Raw genomic sequence first — 23,091 nt, 5'->3', positions numbered from 1 at the left:
ACTATTGCTGAAACAAGATTATACTTTCACCTCTGTTATCTTGAGAGCCTCCCAGCAGACTCCCAGGATCTTAATCTTCAACCCACAGATGAATGTTATAATCCTGCAAACAGAAACCGCAGTGGTAATTCAGGGAGGGCCGAGCATTGCTCACTCTGTGTTTTTATCATCCGCCTCTCTGTAGTGTGCGGTCGGCCTGCGCTCAACACCAGGATTGTTGGAGGACAGGTGGCCTCTGAGGGCAGCTGGCCCTGGCAGGTCAGTCTGCAAAGATTTGGATTTCACTTCTGCGGAGGATCCCTCATTAACAAAGAATGGGTGCTGACGGCTGCTCACTGCTTCGAAAGGTGAGCAGTTAGACTAGAGCTGTGATGGAAAACAACATGCCATGAGACCCCTCCAAGGGGTCGCAGGATGAATCTGAGGGGTCTCTTTCCTGTCCTGATTGACAGTACAGGACACCTTTTTTCTATCTTTGTCTTGAGAAATTCTCGGGAGTTTTACTTAATCAGGCCCCCAACAGTTATTCAAATAAAACAATACGAGAGGTTCAGAAGAAAAATCTTTGGTTGAACTAAGGATTACAAGCACACAATGTGTTATTTTTACAGAAGCCTATGCTGCCACACCAGAAAAGTAAATGGATCAGTATCATGTTATAACGTGAAATTTTATTGTTATGACAAGATATTTTACACATAATAACAAGATATTTTCACTTTATTATGACATACAAACTTTTCACATTATAACAAGAAACTTTTCTTGTTATAACAATATACTATTTATCTTGTTAGAACATGAAACATTTCACGTTATAACAAGATAAATAGTATATTGTTATAATGTGATAAGTTTGTATGTTGTAATAACATGAAAATATGTTGTTATAACGTGAAAAACATGGGAATTATATCTCCCTGTTGCGACATGGTCTTAAATGGATTTGTATCTGCTTGACTGAAGTGGTCTTGACTGCAGCCCTACTCTTCATGTCTCTGCACTGCTTTGTTTCTCTTCTGATCTTCAGCACCAGCACATTGGGTTTGGCTGTGCTCCACGGTCTCCAGAGTCAAGAGGGGTCCAACCCCAATACGGTGTCTCGGACAGTCTCTCAGATCATCAATCATCCCAGCTACAACCCTAGCACTTTTGACAACGACATCTCCCTCCTGAAGCTCTCCTCACCGGTTACTTTCAACAACTTCATTCTGCCAGTGTGCCTGGCAGCCTCAGACAGCACTTTCAACAACGGCGTGGACACCTGGATCACTGGTTGGGGCAACATCGGATATGGAGGTAGGTCATACAGCAAGTGGGGCACATTTATTACTTGCGCTTTCTCAGATTCATAAATGCATCTCAGTGAGCAATGAAACCTTTCTGTAACTTACAGTTCATAGTGATATTTTTATCATAATCTGCATGTGACAATACTATCACACCCCACATTACCAAAGCATTGGACAGATTAAAAAACATACTGATGATGACGCCAGATGAAAGGTAATTAAAATCAAAAGGGTTCATGTATCAGAGGAGCATTAATGTGCCCACATAATTTCATTGTAAACTGCCAACTAAACTTTACTAGATTTTGAAATAAAATTTGAAATTTTGTCCTGATTGTGGCATAAGAGGAAAGGTCAGTGCGAGTTTTCAGCTCATTGTTTGTTGCGCTCTCATAGCATAGTTTTGTAGCAGGCAGCTGTTTACAGAGAAGAAGCTCTAAATAGCCACTGTACACAATCTGCTCAGCACCAAATGGCAAACAGACACAGTTAGCTGTAGACTAGCTGGTGAACATAGTGGAGCATTTAGCAGATAAAGAGCCAGATATTTCCCTCAGGAGTTGGTAGAGAGCAAAAACAGAGCTAAAAGAGAGTGAATATTGGACTTACAGTCACCAGGTGGACAGAAACACGACTCCAAATGAATGATAATGTTGCTCCGTAACTGCTGGATGTGGAAATAAGCAACTGTTTGCTAACATGTTAGCAACAACTACTTTATAAGCTGATAATATGACAGAAATTGAGTTTACAGACTATTCTTCTGAAAACAAGTGGACAAAAAACATAACGTCAAGCAGCTTTAACCAGACCGAAACAACAAATGGACCCAGAATAGAACCCTGAGGAACCCCACAAGAAATTATTGATATTATCAATGAATGATAATGTTGCTCAATAACTTTAAAGCTGATGATATGTCAGTGTTGTGTTCACTAATTGTTTCTGCTGTAAACTAGTGGACAAAACAAGTGGTATGAGTCCTTTTCACAGTATATTTCACCATATGTGCTTTTTATTAAACTGATTTTGTGTCTCTTTAGTTCCTCTTCCTTACCCAAAAAACCTAATGGAGGTGGAGGTTCCTGTTGTTGGGAACAGACAGTGTTTCTGTGACTATAACGGCATAAACACAATCACAGACAACATGATCTGCATCGGGTTACGCTCCGGAGGGAAGGGCGCCTGTCAGGTGATCATTTTACCACCTGTGCTTCCCTCAGATTTCCCCTCCTGTGAAGATTTTTCTCCTGACCCACTCCTGAATGTTTCTCTCCTCAAAGGGGGACTCAGGCGGTCCGATGGTGACAAAGACAGGAAGTATCTGGGTCCAGGCTGGAATCGCGAGCCATGGTGTAGGTTGTGCAAAGCCTAAATTCCCAACAGTCTACGCCAGAGTGTCCGAGTATCAGTCCTGGATCAACAGCCAAATCACCAGTGACCAGCCAGGCTTCATCACCTTCACGTCCAACGGGACTGACAGTGACCTCAGTGTCAGCTGTTCTGGCCTGCCGCCACCTCCAACCACCCTCCCTCCAACAACAGTCAAGCGTGAGTAACTGTCATGTCCAGGCTTTGTGAACAGATCTGACCGATTTTTAACCTTAAATTTGAAAGTTTTGAGATGAGACATTTTTCCACACTGCGTGACAGTTTCAGATCTATTCTGTATCAGCTTGTTCTGCCTCTTCATTGAGGATAAATGATCTTTACACTGAGGGAAATATTCAAACCAAAGGCTCCATGCTTTTTATGGCATTCTGTTCTGCGGGTTTAAATGATGTTTAATGTTTAAAATGGTGGATCTATTTTCTGTGATCTTTTTTGTCTGCCTTTTCCTTTTTAGCATCAAATTCCCTCTTTGTGTTTCTTCGGACGGTGTTTCCTTGTTGAGCTGCGGTAGAAGTATATAGTACATTATATATAGTATATAGTATATAATATATATTGTATAGTAACAAAAAGAAGAACTTTGGCACTAAAAAGACTGTAATGATGGAAGATATCTACTTGATTTGACTCATTTGGACGCTGAAGCTTCATATTAGCTTCATTTAAACTTTTAAATACATTTTTGCACAGAAGGAGGACTGTGGATTTTGTCCTCCATCACTTACATTGTAAGTGCATTATGAAGGGATCTTCTAATGGTCAGTATGAACAGGAGGAATAATTATAGCAAGAAAAACAGGTTTCACTGTTCATTTGGGCTCCTGATTGTTGGTTTAAGACACACTTGAAAATTTGTGAACCTGTCCTTTAGTAGAACAAGTAGAAGTAAAGAAACATTTAGACTAATATTGAAATGAGATTATAGTTTCACCTCTTGTTATCTTGAGAGCCTCCCAGAAGACTCCCAGGATCATAATCTTTAACTCACAGTTGAAGGTTATAATAAAGCAAACAGAAACCACAGTGGTAATTCAGGGAGGCCGAGCATTGCTCACTATGTGTTTTTATCGTCTGTCTCTCTGTAGTGTGCGGTCGGCCTGTGCTCAACACCAGGATTGTTGGAGGACAGGCGGCCTCTGAGGGCAGCTGGCCCTGGCAGGCCAGTCTGCAAAGATTTGGATTTCACTTCTGCGGAGGATCCCTTATTAACAAAGAATGGGTGCTGACGGCTGCTCACTGCTTCGAAAGGTGAGCAGTTAGACTAGAGCTGTGATGGAAAACAACATGCCATGAGACCCCTCCAAGGGGTCGCAGGATGAATCTGAGGGGTCTCAAGATGATTAACAGGACAGGAAAGAAGAAAAATATTGTTCTGCTGCTCAAATTTAGTTTCCTTTTTTCTAGCTTTGTCTTGAGAAATTCTGGGTAGTTTTATTTCTTCAGGCCTCCAACAATTATTCAAATAAAACAATACAAGACGTTTAGAAGAAAAATCTTTGGATGAACTTGAAGCGTATTGCTGCTACACCAGAAACAGCATAGCATCGTGTTATAATGAAAAATTTTATTGTTATGACAAGATGTTTTTCACGTTATGACAAGATACTTTCACTTTATTACGACATACAAACTTTTCACATTATAACAAGAAACTTTTCTCGCTATAACAATATACTATTTATCTTGTTATAATGCGAAACGTTTCACGTTATAACAAGATAAATAGTATATTGTTATAACGTGATACATTTGTATGTTGTTATAACATGAAAATATGTTGTTATAACATGAAAAACATCTTGTTTTAACAATTAACTTTTCCTGTTATAACATGATACTGATCTGTTTTTCATTTTCTGGTGTGGCAGCAATACACTTCTGTACATTTTGAGGGGTCACCAGCCAAAAAGGATAAGAACGTCTGCTCTAAGTGACAAAAGGGGCACTCTACAAAGAGTTTTTTTTTATTCATTTTAGGGACCAGTTTATGTAATTTGAGGGTAGGACTCAGTAAATTGAGATTGATTGTAATTTGAGGATATAAATGTCTGATTTATGGGAATTATTTCTCCCTGTTGCGACATGGTCTTAAATGGATTTGTATCTGCTTGACTGAAGTGGTCTTGACTGCAGCCCTGCATCTCATGTCTTTGCACTGCTTTGTTTCTCTTATGATCTTCAGCACCAGCACATTTGGTTTGGCTGTGCTCCTCGGTCTCCAGAGTCAAGTGGGGTACAACCCCAATGAGGTGTCTCGGACAGTCTCTCAGCTCATCAATCATCCCAGCTACAACCCTAGCACTAGTGACAACGACATCTCCCTCCTGAAGCTCTCCTCACCGGTTACTTTCAACGACTTCATTCTGCCAGTGTGCCTGGCAGCCTCAGACAGCACTTTCAACGACGGCGAGGACACCTGGATCACCGGTTGGGGCAACATCGGATCTGGAGGTAGGTCATACAGCAACTGGGGCACATTTATTACTTGTGCTTTCTCAGATTCATAAATGCATCTCAGTGAGCAATGAAAAATTTGCATAACTTACAGTTTTTAATGATATTTTTTATCATTATCTGCATGTGACAACACTCACACCCCACATTACAAAGGTATTCTAGTATTAAGTTCTGATAATGACGCCAGATGAAAGATCATTAAAATCAAAAGGGTTCATGTATCTGAGGAGCATTAATGTGGTCAGTAAATTTCATTGTAAACTGCCAACTAAACTTTAATAGATTTTGAAATAAAATTTGAAATTTTGTCCTTATTGTGGCATAAGAGGAAAGAGGTCACCAGAAACATTATGATTGACATGAGACAGACAGACAGGTTGACTGATATCAGTAAAATTAAAGATTCTCTCCGGACATGTTTTAGGCAATGTTGTAGTTGAGTCACTAAATCCAGAGTCCGAGTCATTCTCGAGTCCCCAGTGTTCAAGTCTGAGTCCAAGTCTGAGTCGAGTCACCAAAGAACTCGAGTCCGACTCCTGGACTTGAGTACTACAACACTGGTTTTAGGAGATATAAAAATAATCAGCTTTGAATAATTTGTGTCTAACATGGTTTTTCCACAAAAAAAGTTCATTTACCTTGATAGAAATTCTTAAAATTACATCTCCTCCTTCTCCCTCACTGTAAAATCCAGAATCTAAGAATATGCAAATATTTTTCATTTCAAAAGTTTTCCTACTTCACTGTAAGATCTATTCTCAGTGTATGTGCACTGGATGCTTCAAGTTCCTGCATCACACTTGTGTAAGTTGCATACTGGACCACGACTGGTTCCCCTCAGCTTTATGGAGCTTTATAGCGAGTTTCAGCTCATTGTTTAGCTGTCTGGCTACAAGTTTACTGTTCTGGTTCACTCTCAGTGCTTTTATAGCATCATTTCAGCTGCAGCAGGCAGCTGGTTTCAGTGAAATAGCTCTAAAAAGCCACTGTACACTACCTGCTCAGCACCAAATGGCAAACAGATACAGTTAGCTATAGACTAGCTAGTGAACATAGTGGAGCATTTAGCAGCTAAAGAGCCAGATATTTCCCTCAGGAGGCAAGGCAAGTCTATTTGTATCGCACATTTCAACAACAAGGCAATTCAAAGTGCTTAACACAGAGCATAAAACACATCAAGGCAGAATATAAGAATATATATATAGATATATATATATAGAGAGAGAGTGAAAACAGAGCTAAAAGAGAGTGAATATTGGACTTACATTCACCAGGTGGACAGAAACACGACTCCACATGAATGATAATGTTGCTCCGTAACTGCTGGATGTGGAAATAAACAACTGTTTGCTAACAAGTTAGCCACAACTACTTTATGAGGTGATAATATGACAGAAATTGAGTTTACAGACTATTCTTCTGAAAACAAGTGGACAAGAAACATAACGTCAAGTAGCTTTAACCAGACTGAAACAATAAACGGACCCAGAATAGAACCCAGAGGAAACCCACAAGTAATTATTGATATTATCAATGAATGATAATGTTGCTCTGTAACTGCTGGATGAGGAAATAATCAACTGTTTGCTAACAAGTTTGACATATCAACTTAAAAGCTGATGATATGTCAGTGTTGTGTTCACTAATTGTTTCTGCTGTAAACTAGTGGACAAAACAAGTGGTATGAGTCCTTTTCAAAATGTATGTCAGCATATGTGCTTTTTATTAAATTGTTTTTGTGTCTCTTTAGAAACTCTTCCTTACCCAAAAAACCTAATGGAGGTGGAGGTGCCTGTTGTTGGGAACAAACAGTGTTTCTGTGACTATCGCTTTATAAACACAATCACCAACAACATGATCTGCGCTGGGTTACGCTCCGGAGGGAAGGACTCCTGTCAGGTGACCATTTAACCACCTGTTCTTTCTTCATATTTCCCCTCCTACAAAGATTCTTTCTTCTGACCCACTCCTGAATGTTTCTCTCTTCAAAGGGGGACTCAGGTGGTCCGATGGTGACAAAGACAGGAAGTGTCTGGGTCCAGGCTGGAGTCGTGAGCTTTGGTGTAGGTTGTGCGAAGCCTAATTTCCCAGGAGTCTATGCCAGAGTGTCTGAGTATCAGTCCTGGATCAACAACCAAATCATCAGCAACCAGCCAGGCTTCGTCACCTTCACGTCCAATGGGACTGACAGTGACCTCAGTGTCAGCTGTCCAACCACCCTCCCTCCCACCACCCTCCCTCCAACAACAATCAAGCGTGAGTAACTGTCATGTCCAGGCTTTGTGAACAGATCTGATCGATTTTTAACCTTAAATTTGAAAGTTTTGAGATTAGACATTTTTCCACACTGTGTGACAGTTTCAGATCTATTCTGTATCAGCTTGTTCTGCCTCTTCATTGAGGATAAATGATCTTTACACTGAGGGAAATATTCAAACCAAAGGCTCCATGCTTTTTATAGGATTCTGTTCTGCAGGTTTGAATAATGTTTAATGTTTAAAATGATGGATGTATTTTCTGTGATCTTTTTAACAAAATATTTCATTATTTGCCCTTTGCCTTTTAGCATCAAATTCCCTCTTTGTGTTTCCATCTACTTGATTTGACTCATTTGGACGCTGAACCTTCATATTAGCTTCATATAAACTTTTAAATACATTTTTGCACAGAAGCAGGACTGTGGATTTTGTCCTCCATCACTAACATTGTAAGAGCATTATGAAGGGATCTTCTAATGGTCAGTATGAACAGGAGGAATGATTACAGTGAGAAAAATATGTTTCACTGTTCATTTGGGCTCCTGACTGATGTATTAAGACACACTTGGAAATTTGTGAACCTATCGTTTAAGAGAACAAGTAGAAACAAAGAAACATCTAGACCAGTAATGAAATGAGATTATATTTTCACCTCTTGTTATCTTGAGAGCCTCCCAGCAGACTCCCAGGATCTTAATCTTCAACCCACAGTTGAAGGTTATAATCCTGAAGACAGAAACCACAGTGGTAATTCAGGGAGGCTGAGCATTGCTCACTCTGTGTTTTTATCGTCTGTCTCTCTGTAGTGTGCGGTCGGCCTGCGCTCAACACCAGGATTGTTGGAGGACAGGTGGCCTCTAAGGGCAGCTGGCCCTGGCAGGTCAGTCTGCAAAGATTTGGATTTCACTTCTGCGGAGGATCCCTCATTAACAAAGAATGGGTGCTGACGGCTGCTCACTGCTTCGAAAGGTGAGCAGTTAGAGTAGAGCTGTGATGGAAAACAACATGCCATGATGCCATGCCATCGCAGGATGAATCTGAGGGGTCTCAAGATGATTAACAGGACAGGAAAGAAGAAAAATTATGTTCTGCTGCTCAAATTTAGTTTCCTTTTTTCTAGCTTTTTCTTGTGAAATTCTGGGGAGTTTTACTTCATCAGACCTCAACAGTTATTCAAATAAAACAATACAAGACGTTTAGAAGAAAAATCTTTGGATGAACTTGAAGTGTATTGCTGCCACATCAGAAAGAGCATAGCATCGTGTTATAACGTAAAAATGTTATTGTTATGACAAGATGTTTTTCACTTCATAACAAGATATTTTCACTTTATTACGACATACAAACTTATCACAAACTTTTCTTGTTATAACAATATACTATTTATCTTGTTATAACGCGAAACGTTTCACACTATAACAAGATAAATAGTATATTGTTATAACGTGATACATTTGTATGTTGTAATAACATGAAAATATGTTGTTATAACATGAAAAACATCTTGTTTTAACAATAAACTTTTCCTGTTATAACGTGATACTGATCTGTTTTTCATTTTCTGGTGTGGCAGCAATACACTTCTGTACATTTTGAGGGGTCACCAGCCAAAAAGGATAAGAACGTCTGCTCTAAGTGACAAAAGGGGCACTCTACCAAGAGTTTTTTTTTATTCATTTTAGGGACCAGTTTATGTAATTTGAGGGTAGGACTCAGTAAATTGAGATTGATTGTAATTTGAGGATATAAATGTCTGATTTATGGGAATTATATCTCCCTGTTGCGACATGGTCTTAAATGGATTTGTATCTGCTTGACTGAAGTGGTCTTGACTGCAGCCCTACTCTTCATGTCTTTGCACTGCTTTGTTTCTCTTATGATCTTCAGCACCAGCACATTTGGTTTGGCTGTGCTCCTTGGTCTCCAGAGTCAAGTGGGGTACAACCCCAATGAGGTGTCTCGGACAGTCTCTCAGATCATCAATCATCCCAGCTACAACCCTAGCACTAGTGACAATGACATCTCCCTCCTGAAGCTCTCCTCACCGGTTACTTTCAACGACTTCATTCTGCCAGTGTGCCTGGCAGCCTCAGACAGCACTTTCAACGACGGCGTGGACACCTGGATCACCGGTTGGGGCAACATCGGATCTGGAGGTAGGTCATACAGCAACTGGGGCACATTTATTACTTGTGCTCTCTCAGATTCATAAATGCATCTCAGTGAGCAATGAAAAATTTGCATAACTTACAGTTTGTAGTGATATTTTTTATCACAATCTGCATGTGACAATACTATCACACCCCACGTTACAAAAGTATTATAGTATTAAGTTCTGATAATGACGCCAGATGAAAGATCATTAAAATCAAAAGGGTTCATGTATCTGAGGAGCATTAATGTGTTCAGTAAATTTCATTGTAAATTGCCAACTAAACTTTACTAGATTTTGAAATAAAATTTGAAATTTTGTCCTTATTGTGGCATAAGAGGAAAGAGGTCACCAGAAACATTATGATTGACATGAGACAGGTTGACTGATATCAGTAAAATTAAAGATTCCCTCCAGACATGTTTTAGGCAATGTCCGAAAGAACACCAAAGAAGAGTCAGAGTTGAGTTTGAGTTGAGTCACCAAAGTCCAAGTCCTGGACTGAGTACTACAACACTGGTTTTAGGAGATATAAAAATAATCAGCTTTAAATAATTTGTGTCTAACATGGTTTTTCCACAAAAAAAGTTCATTTACCTTGATAGAAATTCTTAAAATTACATCTCCTCCTTCTCCCTCACTGTAAAATCCAGAAACTAAGAATATGCAAATATTTTTCTTTTCAAAAGTTTTCCTACTTCACTGTAAGGTCTATTCTCAGTGTATGTGCACTGGATGTTTCAAGTTTCCACATCACACTTGTGTAAGTTGTGTTGGGACGGACAGGAGTGAGTTTGGTTATTAGTATTAATTTATAATTATCTATGATAATTATGAATTATGAAATCAAGAGATTATTAATATCAATCAATAATTCGGGGAACAACTGTTGGATCTGTGAGGAGCACAGTTGATTATTTGCAATAATTATCAATTATCAATGATAATTAACTAACTATAACTGTTGGGACTAGATGTGGACCACAGTTTACCAGACATTTCAAGACTCCAAGAAACCTGAGCCCTGGGGGTTCGCACCCCAACTGCGAAGCTCCACCCATGGATCCAGGTTATCAAAACTAGAGATTCCCCTCTTATCTTTCTCTTTTCTCCACAAGCTGCAGCAGGAGCAGCTCCTTGCTCTCTTTCTCCTTCAGCTGCAGGAGCAGCTGCTTGCTCTTTCACACCTCCAGCAGCTGCTGGAGCAGCTCTCTGCTCTCTTGTGTGACCTGCTCACAGCAGACACACACAGTCTTCTTTACGGCAGAAGACGCAAGAGCCTGCAAAGCAGAACACCACAAAGCATCTCTTCCTTCATGGACTGGTTACAACTGGGCATAGCGTAGCAACACAGTGAAGCATAGTACGGCTAAGCAAGAATGTAACTCAAACAATGTACTGTACGTGTATTGATTTGGTTAAGGTTATATATTGAACTGTTCTTGTTGCTTACAGTCAGGTTACTGCATAGCCACACCGCTAGGTTAATGTTAGCATGCTTAACACATGTTACATCCAGTAACTAGGCCTTGCATGCAACTAACCTCATTTTAACCTGGCACCTTTAGCAACCAATTGGCCTTGAATAGAGAACCACACAGTTAAGAGGTTAAAACCTAGTTTGGCAAACTTTGGTTCAGGCAGCACATGTGGTTCAAGACACCACATGGTCTAGCCTTTTATCTCTGTAGTTCCCTTTATCAGCCAAATTGTCGGCATGCCATGTGCTCAGTCACCAGGTGACTGCAGCCATCTTGCTATTTTCTTCCTTACACACACACACACACATACACACTCACACTTGTATATAGGCTTTTTTGATATACCTGTTGTCTGTTTTAATGTTGCACAAGAATGAGTTTTGCCAATCTCTGCTCTGTAAAGAACTCCAAATCCTTTAACCATAACTAATTTCTGATATGGTGATTTTGTTTATAGTTATTAAATTAATTATTAATCAAAGTCCCAAATTCATAGATTAGTACACTTTGAGACTGAATTGGCTATCTTTTCCCTGAGTCCAGGGTAGTGCCCCATTATTATTAATTCTTATTAATAATTTTATTGATTTTATAATTAATTGCTGATAGCCAAACTCATAGCCACGGCCCAACAAAATGGTGCCCCGTGTGAGGCAGAGTATTGTTGGCAATTATTTATAATTGTGCAATATTAATTTCAGCATAATTTTGGCCAGTACCAAAATTCTGGAATCTTAAACCTTTAGACTATCCAAAAATCTTTATATTTAACACGACCAGTCTGCTACAGGAGAAGATATCTAGCTGTACTTACAAACAAGTAAAGTGTTGGGAGAATTGATTTTTTCAAATCAATTTTAGCTAAAGCAATTGGTAGCCCAAATCTTGAGTTGTTGTTAACTACCACTTTAAACCCTCATAGTGTTAAACTAAGAGATTGCTGTTACTGCTAGCCACTCAGGTTGAACCTACTCTGTAGGAAGTGTAAGAATTTTGGTTCGGCATTCGAATAGCACACATTCCATGCCGTCCAGTCAAGCTGTCAGAATTAGTTGTTAATTCAAGTGCTCCCCTTGTTAATTAAAACACAGTGTGCCACCGGCCCTGTGACACATAGAGAGCTTGTACCTGGCTGTTACTGCCATGCATTCCAGCCTGAGTAAGAAATAGAGTCTGTGAGATAGAGCCACAGCGTGCTACCAGCCCTGTGAAACTTAGAAGTTACCCTCTAGCTGTTACTGCCATGCATTCCAGCCTGAGTCAACTTTAAGAAACAATCCTCTGACTGATACTGCTTTGCATCTCAGTTAGTGCATGTTGAAATCTGTTGTGAGCCACTAGATGGTGCTATAGCTACCCCTCCTCCACAGGAAGCAACTCCTCATAGTGTAAGCCACAACATTGTTTGGTTAGGCTATTGTACTGCCCAAACTACTCTACAAAGTGTCTGCCATGCAACACCATAGCCATAGCCCTCCACTCCAGATACAACAATGGAGAACCCCTGTGTAGAGCAGTTTATTATATTATTTCTTCCCTAGCACAGAGCCTAGAACCTGGCTACCCAGAATTCATCAGCAGGTTGAATTTCAGTGAGTGCAGGAAAGAGATAGACTCGCTACTCAAGGACAGAAATGATGCACAGACCGCATCCAAAGACCCATTGTTATGCTTGCTTTTAACTTCCACAGGCAAACCAGCCTAGCCTGTCAGAGCAAAGCAGCCCTAGAAAAGGAGGTAGATTTCCTTAGAGCGCAAAATGCTTGCCTCCTCCACAAGGTTCAGACAGCCAATAAGAAAGCCATGCGCTATTTAGAAGACCTGCATTCAGCGGAGTTAAATCTCTGCTCACACAAGGAGGAATTGTTAAGGCTTAGGTCAGAACGTTATTCCGATTCACACTCCTCCCATAATGAAAGGTTAACTCCCTTTCTCTTTAGCACTCTTTTAGTGCCGTTTCTGGCTGCAGCAGGCAGCTTTTTTCAGAGAAATAGCTCTAAAAAGCCACTGTACACTACCTGCTCAACACCAAACGGCAGACAGTTAGCTATAGACTAGCTGGTGAACAAAGTGGAGCATTTAGCAGCTAAAGAGACAGATATTTCCCTCAGGCAAAGCAAGTCTATTTGTATAGCACATTTCAACCATAAGGCAATTCAAAGTGCTTAACATAGAGCATAAAATGCATCAAGGCAGAATATAAGAATATATATATAGATATAAACTTAGCACAAAAAGTAAGGAAATTTGTGTTTGGTAGATTATTTCTTTGTTGTAACAATGCTTCTTGGCAATAAATCATATACCGTTGGAAGGCCTGTTTATTTCCCTTTTAAATGGTGCCACATTTGTGAGGAACATGCATTTGTGGGATGAGCAGTAGAGTTGAGTATGTGGGTTGCGCCCATGAAAAATTTGCCAAATCTTCTCTGCCAATGCCAAACAGCTTATTCTGCCATTGACTCTTGTTTGGTGGATTGGATGATTGAAGTTTGAAGAAACAAGACATATTGGCAATTTAACAATTTATTAATTTAACAAACAGGAGCCTCAGTAGTGTGTGGAAGAACCATACACAGCCACAACAGCCTGGCACCTCCTCCTCATGCTGGTCACCAGCCTGGTCACACACTGCTGTGGGATGGCATCCCATTCTTCAACCAACATTTGTCACAAGTCAGCCAACATGGTTGTGTTGGTCACTCTGGCACAAACAGCACGCCCAAGCTGATCCCACAAGTGTTCAATGGGGTTGAGGTCAGGACTGCTGGCAGGCCATTCCATCCTCTCCACTCCCAAATTCTGGAGGTAGTCTCTGATAAACCCCGCTCTATGGGCGAGTGTTGTCATCTTGGAGGATAGAGATCCCAGACTGTGGAGATATGGGATTGCCACTGGTCGCAATCTCTCATCTCGATATCTGTCTGCTTTAAGATTGCCTCCAATGATGACAAGCCTCGTTTTTCCAGTGAGGGAGATGCCGCCCCACACCATCACACTGCCTCCACCAAAAGATGTTACTCTATCGGTGCAGCAATCAGCATAGCGTTCTCTGCATCTTCTCCACACTTTGACCTTATGATCCAACTGCCGTAGGCAGAATCTTGACTCATTGCTGAACATAACATTCCCCCACATGTTCAGATTCCAGTGCACGTGTTGCCAACACCAGCGCAAACGGGCCTGATGATGAAGGGCAGTCATGGCAGGCCTCCTGGCAGCCATATGAGACCGGAGATTGGCTGCGTGCAGTCTGTTCCGGATTGTCTGGGCAGGGAGCTGTTGGCCATATCGTCCTGCAAACCTTGACTGCAAATCTGTAGAAGACAGCCTACGGTACCTAAGTGCTGACAGGGTGAGGAAACGGTCTTCTTGGGGTGTCGTCTTCTTGAGACGCCCACTTCACGGCCTGTCTCTGACATCCCCCGTTATATGGAACTTGGCCTTCACTTTGGAGATGGTACTAGGGCTCACTCCAAATAATGCCGCAACTTGGTTTAGCGGAACACCAGCTTGAAGTTGCCCTATCGCACAGGCCCTATCCAGATCAGTCAAACGTGGCGTGCTGATTCTTGGAGCAGACACCTACTGACTACTGTAGCAGGACCCATGCTCACAGGGCGGTACCATTGGGGGTAGCAGAAGCTCAAAACAAGAGTCAATAGCAACAGCAAGATAAGCAGTTTTGCATTGGCAGAGAAGATTTGGCAAATTTTTCATGGGCGCAACCCACATACTCAGCTCTGCTGCTCATCCCAGATATGCATGTTCCTTACAAAAGTGGCACCATTTAAAAGGGAAATAAACAGACCTTCCAACGGTATAAGATTTATTGCCAAGAAGCATTGTTAAAACAAAGAAATAATCTACCAAACACAAATTGCCTTACTTTTTGTGTTAAGTTTATATATAGAGAGAGAGTGAAAACAGCTAATAGAGAGTGAATATTGGACTTACATTCACTAGGTGGACAGAAACACAACTCCAAATGAATGATAATGTTGCTCCGCAACTGCTGGATGTGGAAATAAACAACTGTTTGCTAACATGTTAGCCACAACTACTTTATAAGCTGATAATATGACAAAGGTTGAGTTTACAGACTATTCTTTTGAAAACAAGTGGACAAAAAACATAACGTCCAGTAGCTTTAACCAGACTGACACAATAAACAGACCCAGAATAGAACCCAGAGCAAACCCACAAGTAATTATTGATATTATCAATGAATAATAATGTTGCTCCGTAACTGCTGGATGTGGAAATAATTAACTGTTTGCTAACAAGTTCAACATATCAACTTATATGATATGTCAGTGTTGTGTTCACGACTTGTTTCTGCTGGAAACTAGTGGACAAAACAAGTGGTATGAGTCCTTTTCACAGTATATTTCACCATATGTGCTGTTTATTAAATTGTTTTTGTGTCTCTTTAGAACCTCTTCCTTACCCAAAAAACCTTATGGAGGTGGAGGTGCCTGTTGTTGGGAACAGACAGTGTTCCTGTGACTATCGCTTTATAAACACAATCACAGACAACATGATCTGCGCTGGGTTACGCTCCGGAGGGAAGGACTCCTGTCAGGTGATCATTTTACCACCTGTGCTTCCCTCAGATTTCCCCTCCTACAAAGACTCTTTCTCCTGACCCACTCCTGAATGTTTCTCTCCTCAAAGGGGGACTCAGGTGGTCCAATGGTGACAAAGACAGGAAGTGTCTGGGTCCAGGCTGGAGTCGTGAGCTTTGGTGTAGGTTGTGCGAAGCCTAATTTCCCAGGAGTCTATGCCAGAGTGTCTGAGTATCAGTCCTGGATCAACAGCCAAGTCACCAGCGACCAGCCAGGCTTCGTCACCTTCACGTCCAACGGGTCTGACAGTGACCTCAGTGTCAGCTGTCCCATCCCGCCACCACCTCCAACCAACCTCCCTCCAACAACAGTCAAGCGTGAGTAACTGTCATGTCCAGGCTTTGTGAATGGATCTGACAGATTTTTAACCTTAAATTTGAAAGTTTTGAGATTAGACATTTTTCCACACTGTGTGACAGTTTCAGATCTATTCTGTATCAGTTTGTTCCGCCTCTTCATTGAGAATAAATGATCTTTACACTGAGGGAAATATTCAAACCAAAGGCTTTTTATGGCTGCACTATTCTAACAGAACAGAAATATTCCAGATGTTTGTGCATCATTTTGTACAAATTTTCGAAAAAGTCAGCCTGACATGTTTGGTATCTCTGGACACATTTGGATCTCTGCTAGAATTTAAAATAAATTTCTACAGGTTTGAACAATCTTTAATGTTTAAAATGATAGACCTATTTCCTTTGATCCTTAAAAAAAAATCTGTAATTGTCTGCCTTTTGCTTTTCAGCATCAAATTTCCTCGTAGTGTTTCTTCGGACAGTGTTTCCCTGTTGAGCTGTGGTGGAAGTATAGTAACAAAAAGAGGGACTTCGGCACTAAAAAGATGTAGTAACGTTGAAAGATATCTACTTGATTTGACTCATTTGGACGCTGAACCTTCATATTAGCTTCATTTAAACTTTTAAATACATTTTTGCACAGAAGGAGGACTGTGGATTTTGTCCTCCATCACTTCCATTGTAAGTGCATTATGAAGGGATCTTCTAATGGTCAGTATGAACAGGAGGAATGATTACAGCAAGAAAAACATATTTCACTTTTCATTTGGGCTTCTGACTGATGTTTTGAGACACACTTGGACATTTGTGAACCCATCATTTAAGAGAACAAGTAGAAGTAAAGAAACATTTAGACTAATATTGAAATGAGATTATATTTTCACCTCTTGTTATCTTGAGAGCCTCCCAGCAGACTCCCAGGATCATAATCTTTAACCCACAGTTGAAGGTTATAATCCTGCAGACAGAAACCACAGTGGTAATTCAAGGAGGGCCGAGCATTGCTCACTATGTGTTTTTATCGTCTGTCTCTCTGTAGTGTGCGGTCGGCCTGCGCTCAACACCAGGATTGTTGGAGGAGAGGTGGCACTTGAAGGCAGCTGGCCCTGGCAGGTCAGTCTGCAAAGACTTGGATTTCACTTCTGCGGAGGATCCCTCATTAACAAAGAATGGGTGCTGACGGCTGCTCATTGCTTCAAAAGGTGAGTAGTTAGAATAGAGCTGTGATGGAAAACAACATGCCATGAGACCCCTCCAAGGGGTCGCAGGATGAATCTGAGGTGTCTCAAGATGATTAACAGGACAGGAAAGAAGAAAAATATTGTTCTGCTGCTCAAATTTAGTTTCCTTTTTTCTAGCTTTGTCTTGAGAAATTCTGGGTAGTTTTATTTCATCAGGTCTCCAACAGTTATTCAAATAAAACAAAACAAGAGGTTTAGAAGAAAAATCTTTGGTTGAACTAAGGGTTGCAGGCAGACAATGCTTCATTTTTACGGAAGCGTATTGCTGTTCTGTTTCTCTTATGATCTTCAGCACCATCACATTGGGTTTGGCTGTGGTCCTCGGTCTCCAGAGTCAAGAGGGGTACAACCCCAACGAGGTGTCTCGGACAGTCTCTCAGATCATCAATCATCCCAGCTACAACCCTAGCACTTTTGACAACGATATCGCCCTCCTGAAGCTCTCCTCACCAGTTACTTTCAACGACTTCATTCTGCCAGTGTGCCTGGCAGCCTCAGACAGCGCTTTCAATGATGGCGTGGACACCTGGATCACCGGCTGGGGCAACATCGGATCTGGAGGTAGGTCATACAGCAAGTGGGGCACATTTATTACTTGTGCTTTCTCAGATTCATAAATGCATCTTAGTGAGCAATTAAACCTTTCTGTAACTTACAGTTCATAGTGATATTTTTTATCATAATCTGCATGTGACAATACTATCACACCCCACATTACCAAAGCATTGGACAGATTAAACAACATACTGATGATGATGCCAGATGAAAGGTAATTAAAATCAAAAGGGTTCATGTATCAGAGGAGCATTAATGTGCCCACATAATTTCATTGTAAACTACCAACTAAACTTACTTACTAGATTTTGATATGAAATTTGAAATGTTGTCCTGCTTTGAATAATTTGTATCTGTCATGGTTTCTCCACAAAAAAAAAGTTCATTTAACTCGATAGAAATTCTTAAAATCACATCTTGTTCTCCCTCACAGTAAAATCCGGAATCTAAGAATATGCAAATATTTTTCATTTCAAAAGTTTTCCTGTTTCACACAAGATGTCTCCAACTTCACTGTAAAGTCTATTCTCAGTGTATGTGCACTGGGGGCTTCAAGTTTCCACATCACACATTTGTAAGTTGCATACTGGACCACAACTGGCTCCCCTCGGCTTTATGGAGCTTTATAGCGAGTTTCAGCTCATTGTTTAGCGCTCTCATAGCATAGTTTTGTAGCAGGCAGCTGTTTTCAGAGAAGAAGCTCTAAATAGTCACTGTACACTATCTGCTCAGCACCAAATGGCAAACAGATACAGTTAGCTGTAGACTAGCTGGTGAACATAGTGGAGCATTTAGCAGCTAAAGAGCCAGATATTTCCCTCAGGAGTTGGTAGAGAGCAAAAACTGAGCTAAAAGAGAGTGAATATTGGACTTACAGTTGGACAGAAACACGACTCCAAATGAATGATAATGTTGCTCCGTAACTGCTGGATGTGGAAAAAAGCAATTGTTTGCTAACATGTTAGCAACAACTACTTTATAAGCTGATAATATGACAGAAATTGAGTTTACAGACTATTCTTCTGAAAACAACTCCTTTTAAAAATGTATGTCACCATATGTGCTTTTTATTAAACTGATTTTGTGTCTCTTTAGTTCCTCTTCCTTACCCAAAAAACCTAATGGAGGTGGAGGTTCCTGTTGTTGGGAACAGACAGTGTTTCTGTGACTATCGCTTTATAAACACAATCACAGACAACATGATCTGCATCGGGTTACGCTCCGGAGGGAAGGGCGCTTGTCAGGTGATCATTTTACCACCTGTGCTTCCCTCAGATTTCCCCTCCTGTGAAGATTTTTCTCCTGACCCACTCCTGAATGTTTCTCTCCTCAAAGGGGGACTCAGGTGGTCCGATGGTGACAAAGACAGGAAGTGTCTGGGTCCAGGCTGGAATCGCGAGCCATGGAGTAGGTTGTGCGAAGCCTAAATTCCCAACAGTCTACGCCAGAGTGTCTGAGTATCAGTCCTGGATCAACAGCCAAATCACCAGCGACCAGCCAGGCTTCGTCACCTTCACGTCCACTGGGACTGACAGTGACCTCAGTGTCAGCTGTTCCGGCCTGCCGCCACCTCCAACCACCCTCCCTCCAACAACAGTCAAGCGTGAGTAACTGTCATGTCCAGGCTTTGTGAACAGATCTGACCGATTTTTATCCTTAAATTTGAAAGTTTTGAGATGAGACATTTTTCCACACTGTGTGACATTTTCAGATCTATTCTGTATCAGTTTGTTCCGCCTCTTCATTGAGGATAAATGATCTTTACCGTGAGGGAAATATTCAAACCAAAGGCTTTTTATGGCTGCACTATTCTAACAGAAGAGAAATATTCCAGATGTTTGTGCATCATTTTGTATAAATTTTCCCAAAAGTCAGCCTGACATGTTTGGTATCTTTTTTTGGATCTCTGCCTGAATTTGAAATAAAGGATGAAGGATGTTTATTGTTGAAAATAATGGATTTATCTTCTATCATCTTTTTAAAGAAATCTTTCATTGTCTGCCTTTTGCTTTTCTCTCCAGCTGTGGTCTGCGGTAGCGCCCCAATGAATTCACGCATTTCGGGAGGAAGCTCGGTGGCGACTGCTGGCATGTGGCCGTGGATGGCGAGCCTTCAGAAGAATGGAAGTCATGTGTGTTGTGGGACTCTGGTGGCTGTGGACTCAGTGTTGAGCAACGCCGACTGCTTCTCAAGGTGAGCCTGATATATCAATTCAGAAGGTATTGACAGACGGACTAACACACTGTTGGTTTTCAAGTTCTTCTCAGTCCTAATTGAGTTGATTTTTCCTCCCACAGTTCACCCACAGCATCTGAATGGACTGTGGTCTTGGGTCGTTTGAACCAGAATGGAGTCAACCCCTTTGAGGTGACACTGAATGTGGCAAAAATCACCCTAAGCACCCTGACCGGGTCTAATGTAGCAGTGCTGCGTCTGGCAGCCCGGCCCACCCTGTCCAACTACATCCAGCCCATCTGCCTGGACAACGGACAGACCTTCACTGTGGGCTCCACATGCTGGGCTGCTGGCTGGAGCTCTGGGCGTGGAGGAGGTGAGTCCTTCACATACAGACTGACACAATAACATTAGCTCTCTTTATGATGTCAAACACTTAGGACATTGTATGCTGGTAAATCTGGGTGTTTCCCTTCATCATTTTCCCATTTTCTTATTTTTCCCAACTCTAGTGGAACAAGTTCTGCAGGACTTCCAGACCTCGGTGGTAAACTGTGGGAACACAGCAACCAGTGACAACATTTGTACTGGATCTTTTACACTGGAACAGGTGAATAATGACAGATTAATACATACCATTTGATGGTGCAGTATGTCTCTCTATTTCATCAAGGTATTTGTGGGACTTTAAACATCCTAAAAATGAGATTCAAACAGTGGCAGAAAGTAACAAAGTACATTTACACAGCTGACACTCACACCACCCTTTTTACATGTCCTGAATCACCCCTATGAGCACAGACCTTGAAAAGGAGCCTGTCATGTCCAAGAGATAGAACATCATAGATAGAATCTGGTTGAACCAGTTCCAGCAATCTTCTTATGGTTAGCATGCGGAATGTCTTCCATAAACAGAAGATTGGCCCATGGGGGGGCCGATATCAAAAGGGCCAAGCCAACGTAGTGGTCAGTGAACGCATCACTGTCAGCTGCCTCAACACAGTGTTTGATGTTATGTCAGTGCGTCCATTTCCTACGAAAATAACCGGAGGGGACTACTCGACTATTTTCTTGATTAATTAATTAGTTGTTTGGTTTATAAAAAGTGAAATGTAAAATTGTGGAAAATGTTGATCACTGTTTCCCAAAGGCCAAGATGACATCCTCAAATGTCTTGTTTTGTCTGAATCAACAGTCCACAACCCAAAGATATTCAGTTTTCTGTCATATACGACTAAAGAATTTATAACATATTTACATTTAAGAAGCTGGAATTTTTGGCATTTTTTCTAAAAAATAACTCAAAGAGATTCATTGATCGACTGATTGATTAATCAACTAATCATTGCAGCTTTACAAAGTTTACATTTTGGCCTGAAGGTGGTGCTAGAGGAAAGCTTATACAGTGTTTGAAATGGAAAGGAAATGGCTCATCCAAATTTACTAAAATTATGGATTTTTTTTAATACATGAATTTTTCACTCATATATGAAAAAAATTCATATTTTTAGTGGTTTTGATGGAAAGAACTATTCATCACTATTGTCACAAGCAGGGCAGAAATAACACGTTATATTTAAAAAACATTTTAAAATAACAGTTTGACATTTCTGGAAAAATGCTTCACCTTCTTGCTGAGATTTTAGTGAGAAGATTTTAATGAGAAGATCAACATTACTCTCATGTCTGTACAGTAAATATGAAGCTACACGCAGCGTACGGTTAGCCTAGCTTAGCACAAAGAATGTAAACAGGGGGAACAGCTAGTCTGACTCTGTCCAAAGGTAAACAACAGCATGAATTAACTTTCAAATTATATCATGATACTGATCTTATGTTTGCTGATTTCACCAAAAGGCAGATTTGCAACAAGAAAAAAAAGAGGCAAATATTGGTTTTTTTAAAGTTTCATGAAATGCTGTGACTGAATGTCCACTCCAGTTATTTTTGAAGCTACATGTTGGACTTGAACTTATCCGTCTTTTCTGGTTGTTCAGGGTGATTCTGGGGGTCCGATGATGTGTCAAGTAGACGGCTCTTGGTTCCAGGCAGCCGTGTTGTCAGGCAACAAAAACACCGCCAGTCAAACGCAAGCAGATCCGGTGATGGTCTTCACCAAACTGAGCCGCTATCAGAGCTTCCTGGCTCAGACTCTGGGAGAGTTCTTATCTCCAGCCACCAGCGGGGGCTCACCTACTCTCCCCTTCTTCTTCTTCTTCCATCTCCTCGTCTTCTCTGTGTTCCTCCACCTCACCTTATAGGAACCTACCTTTACCTCTAAATAGGTTTACATGATGTGACGGGCACAAATGAATGTAAACAACCATGAGAGACAATATAGGCTTAAAGCTGCATTAACTTATCTATGACTCGATTCTGTTTTTATTGGTGACCACTAGGAACAGAGTAGTGAAGTGTGCTGGGTTACATCAGAGTAACCTTTTACTTAAGTAAAAGATCTGCATTCTTCTTCCACCACTGACAAGACAAATAATTACAGGGACCGATATCATGTGAATATATTGAGATAAACTTGAAAAATGGGAACTTATGCTTTAATTTAGTTGCTTTTCCAGTATGAAGACACCACACACTCAAAACCTGATTATAATTAGTGTGTAATATGTAATTGGGACATAGCTCATGTTTTGTGGCGAGGCAAACTTTTCAGGAGACGCGGAAGATTTTTTCATTGAAACAACACCTCCAGCTCACTTCTCTACTCTATTCCAACAATAAAACATGATTTGTGCTGTTTGATGTTTTTTGTATGTTGCCTAGCAGTTTTTAATAATAACAATAATAATATATTTAATTTGTACCGTACCTCTTCTTCAAATTACAACTCAAAGTGCTATAGTATTGATAACATAGAACACACAACATTAAGACAATAGTAATAAGAGTTCGGATGAAATATACATCATAAATACATCATAAATTTCTGTTCCTACACATGCTCAGTGACGTCTGCCTTACACAGAACTAATCTCTGCAGATTGAGAGCATTTCCAAACACAGGACAGCGGTGTGGCTCATTGATGTGTTTTTAATAGTTTTTGGACAACAACAGAGGTCTACGGCACAGTGGAATAAGATATATCAGGCTTTGGATACACATACAATACATGTTAAATGGTTAGAAAAATGGTAAATGGATGCAT

At 40.7% G+C, this 23,091-nt stretch overlaps 1 protein-coding gene across 1 annotated transcript; it reads left to right on the top strand.

The window, feature by feature from the left end:
- Positions 1-2,389: 2,389 nt before the first annotated feature.
- On the top strand, positions 2,390-23,027 carry LOC121884557 (transmembrane protease serine 9-like). Its single transcript, XM_042393435.1, has 18 exons — positions 2,390-2,484; positions 2,576-2,843; positions 3,770-3,932; positions 4,867-5,135; positions 6,892-7,040; positions 7,133-7,397; positions 8,206-8,368; positions 9,293-9,555; positions 15,469-15,617; positions 15,710-15,977; positions 16,996-17,158; positions 17,490-17,758; positions 18,848-18,996; positions 19,088-19,355; positions 19,774-19,945; positions 20,050-20,303; positions 20,440-20,537; positions 21,925-23,027. Exons 1-18 carry the CDS (start codon positions 2,440-2,442, stop codon positions 22,186-22,188), a joined length of 3,639 nt encoding a protein of 1,212 aa, XP_042249369.1. The 5' UTR covers positions 2,390-2,439; the 3' UTR covers positions 22,189-23,027.
- The last annotated feature ends 64 nt before the right edge of the window (positions 23,028-23,091 follow it).

This window comes from Thunnus maccoyii, chromosome 18 (genome assembly GCF_910596095.1).
Source record: "Thunnus maccoyii chromosome 18, fThuMac1.1, whole genome shotgun sequence".
Classification (NCBI taxonomy): Eukaryota; Metazoa; Chordata; class Actinopteri; order Scombriformes; family Scombridae; genus Thunnus; species Thunnus maccoyii.
Note: the sequence above shows the minus strand (reverse complement) of the source record. Positions and strands in the feature narration are given on the sequence as shown.

Bases quoted from the DNA above. Each gene is read 5' to 3' on its own strand.
- LOC121884557 (XM_042393435.1), top strand. From the start codon at position 2,440: ATGATCTGCATCGGGTTACGCTCCGGAGGGAAGGGCGCCTGTCAG. The intron at 8,369-9,292 runs GTGAGCAGTTAG...CTTCAGCACCAG, and splicing joins GCTGCTCACTGCTTCGAAAG to CACATTTGGTTTGGCTGTGC. The intron at 15,618-15,709 runs GTGATCATTTTA...CTCTCCTCAAAG, and splicing joins GAGGGAAGGACTCCTGTCAG to GGGGACTCAGGTGGTCCAAT.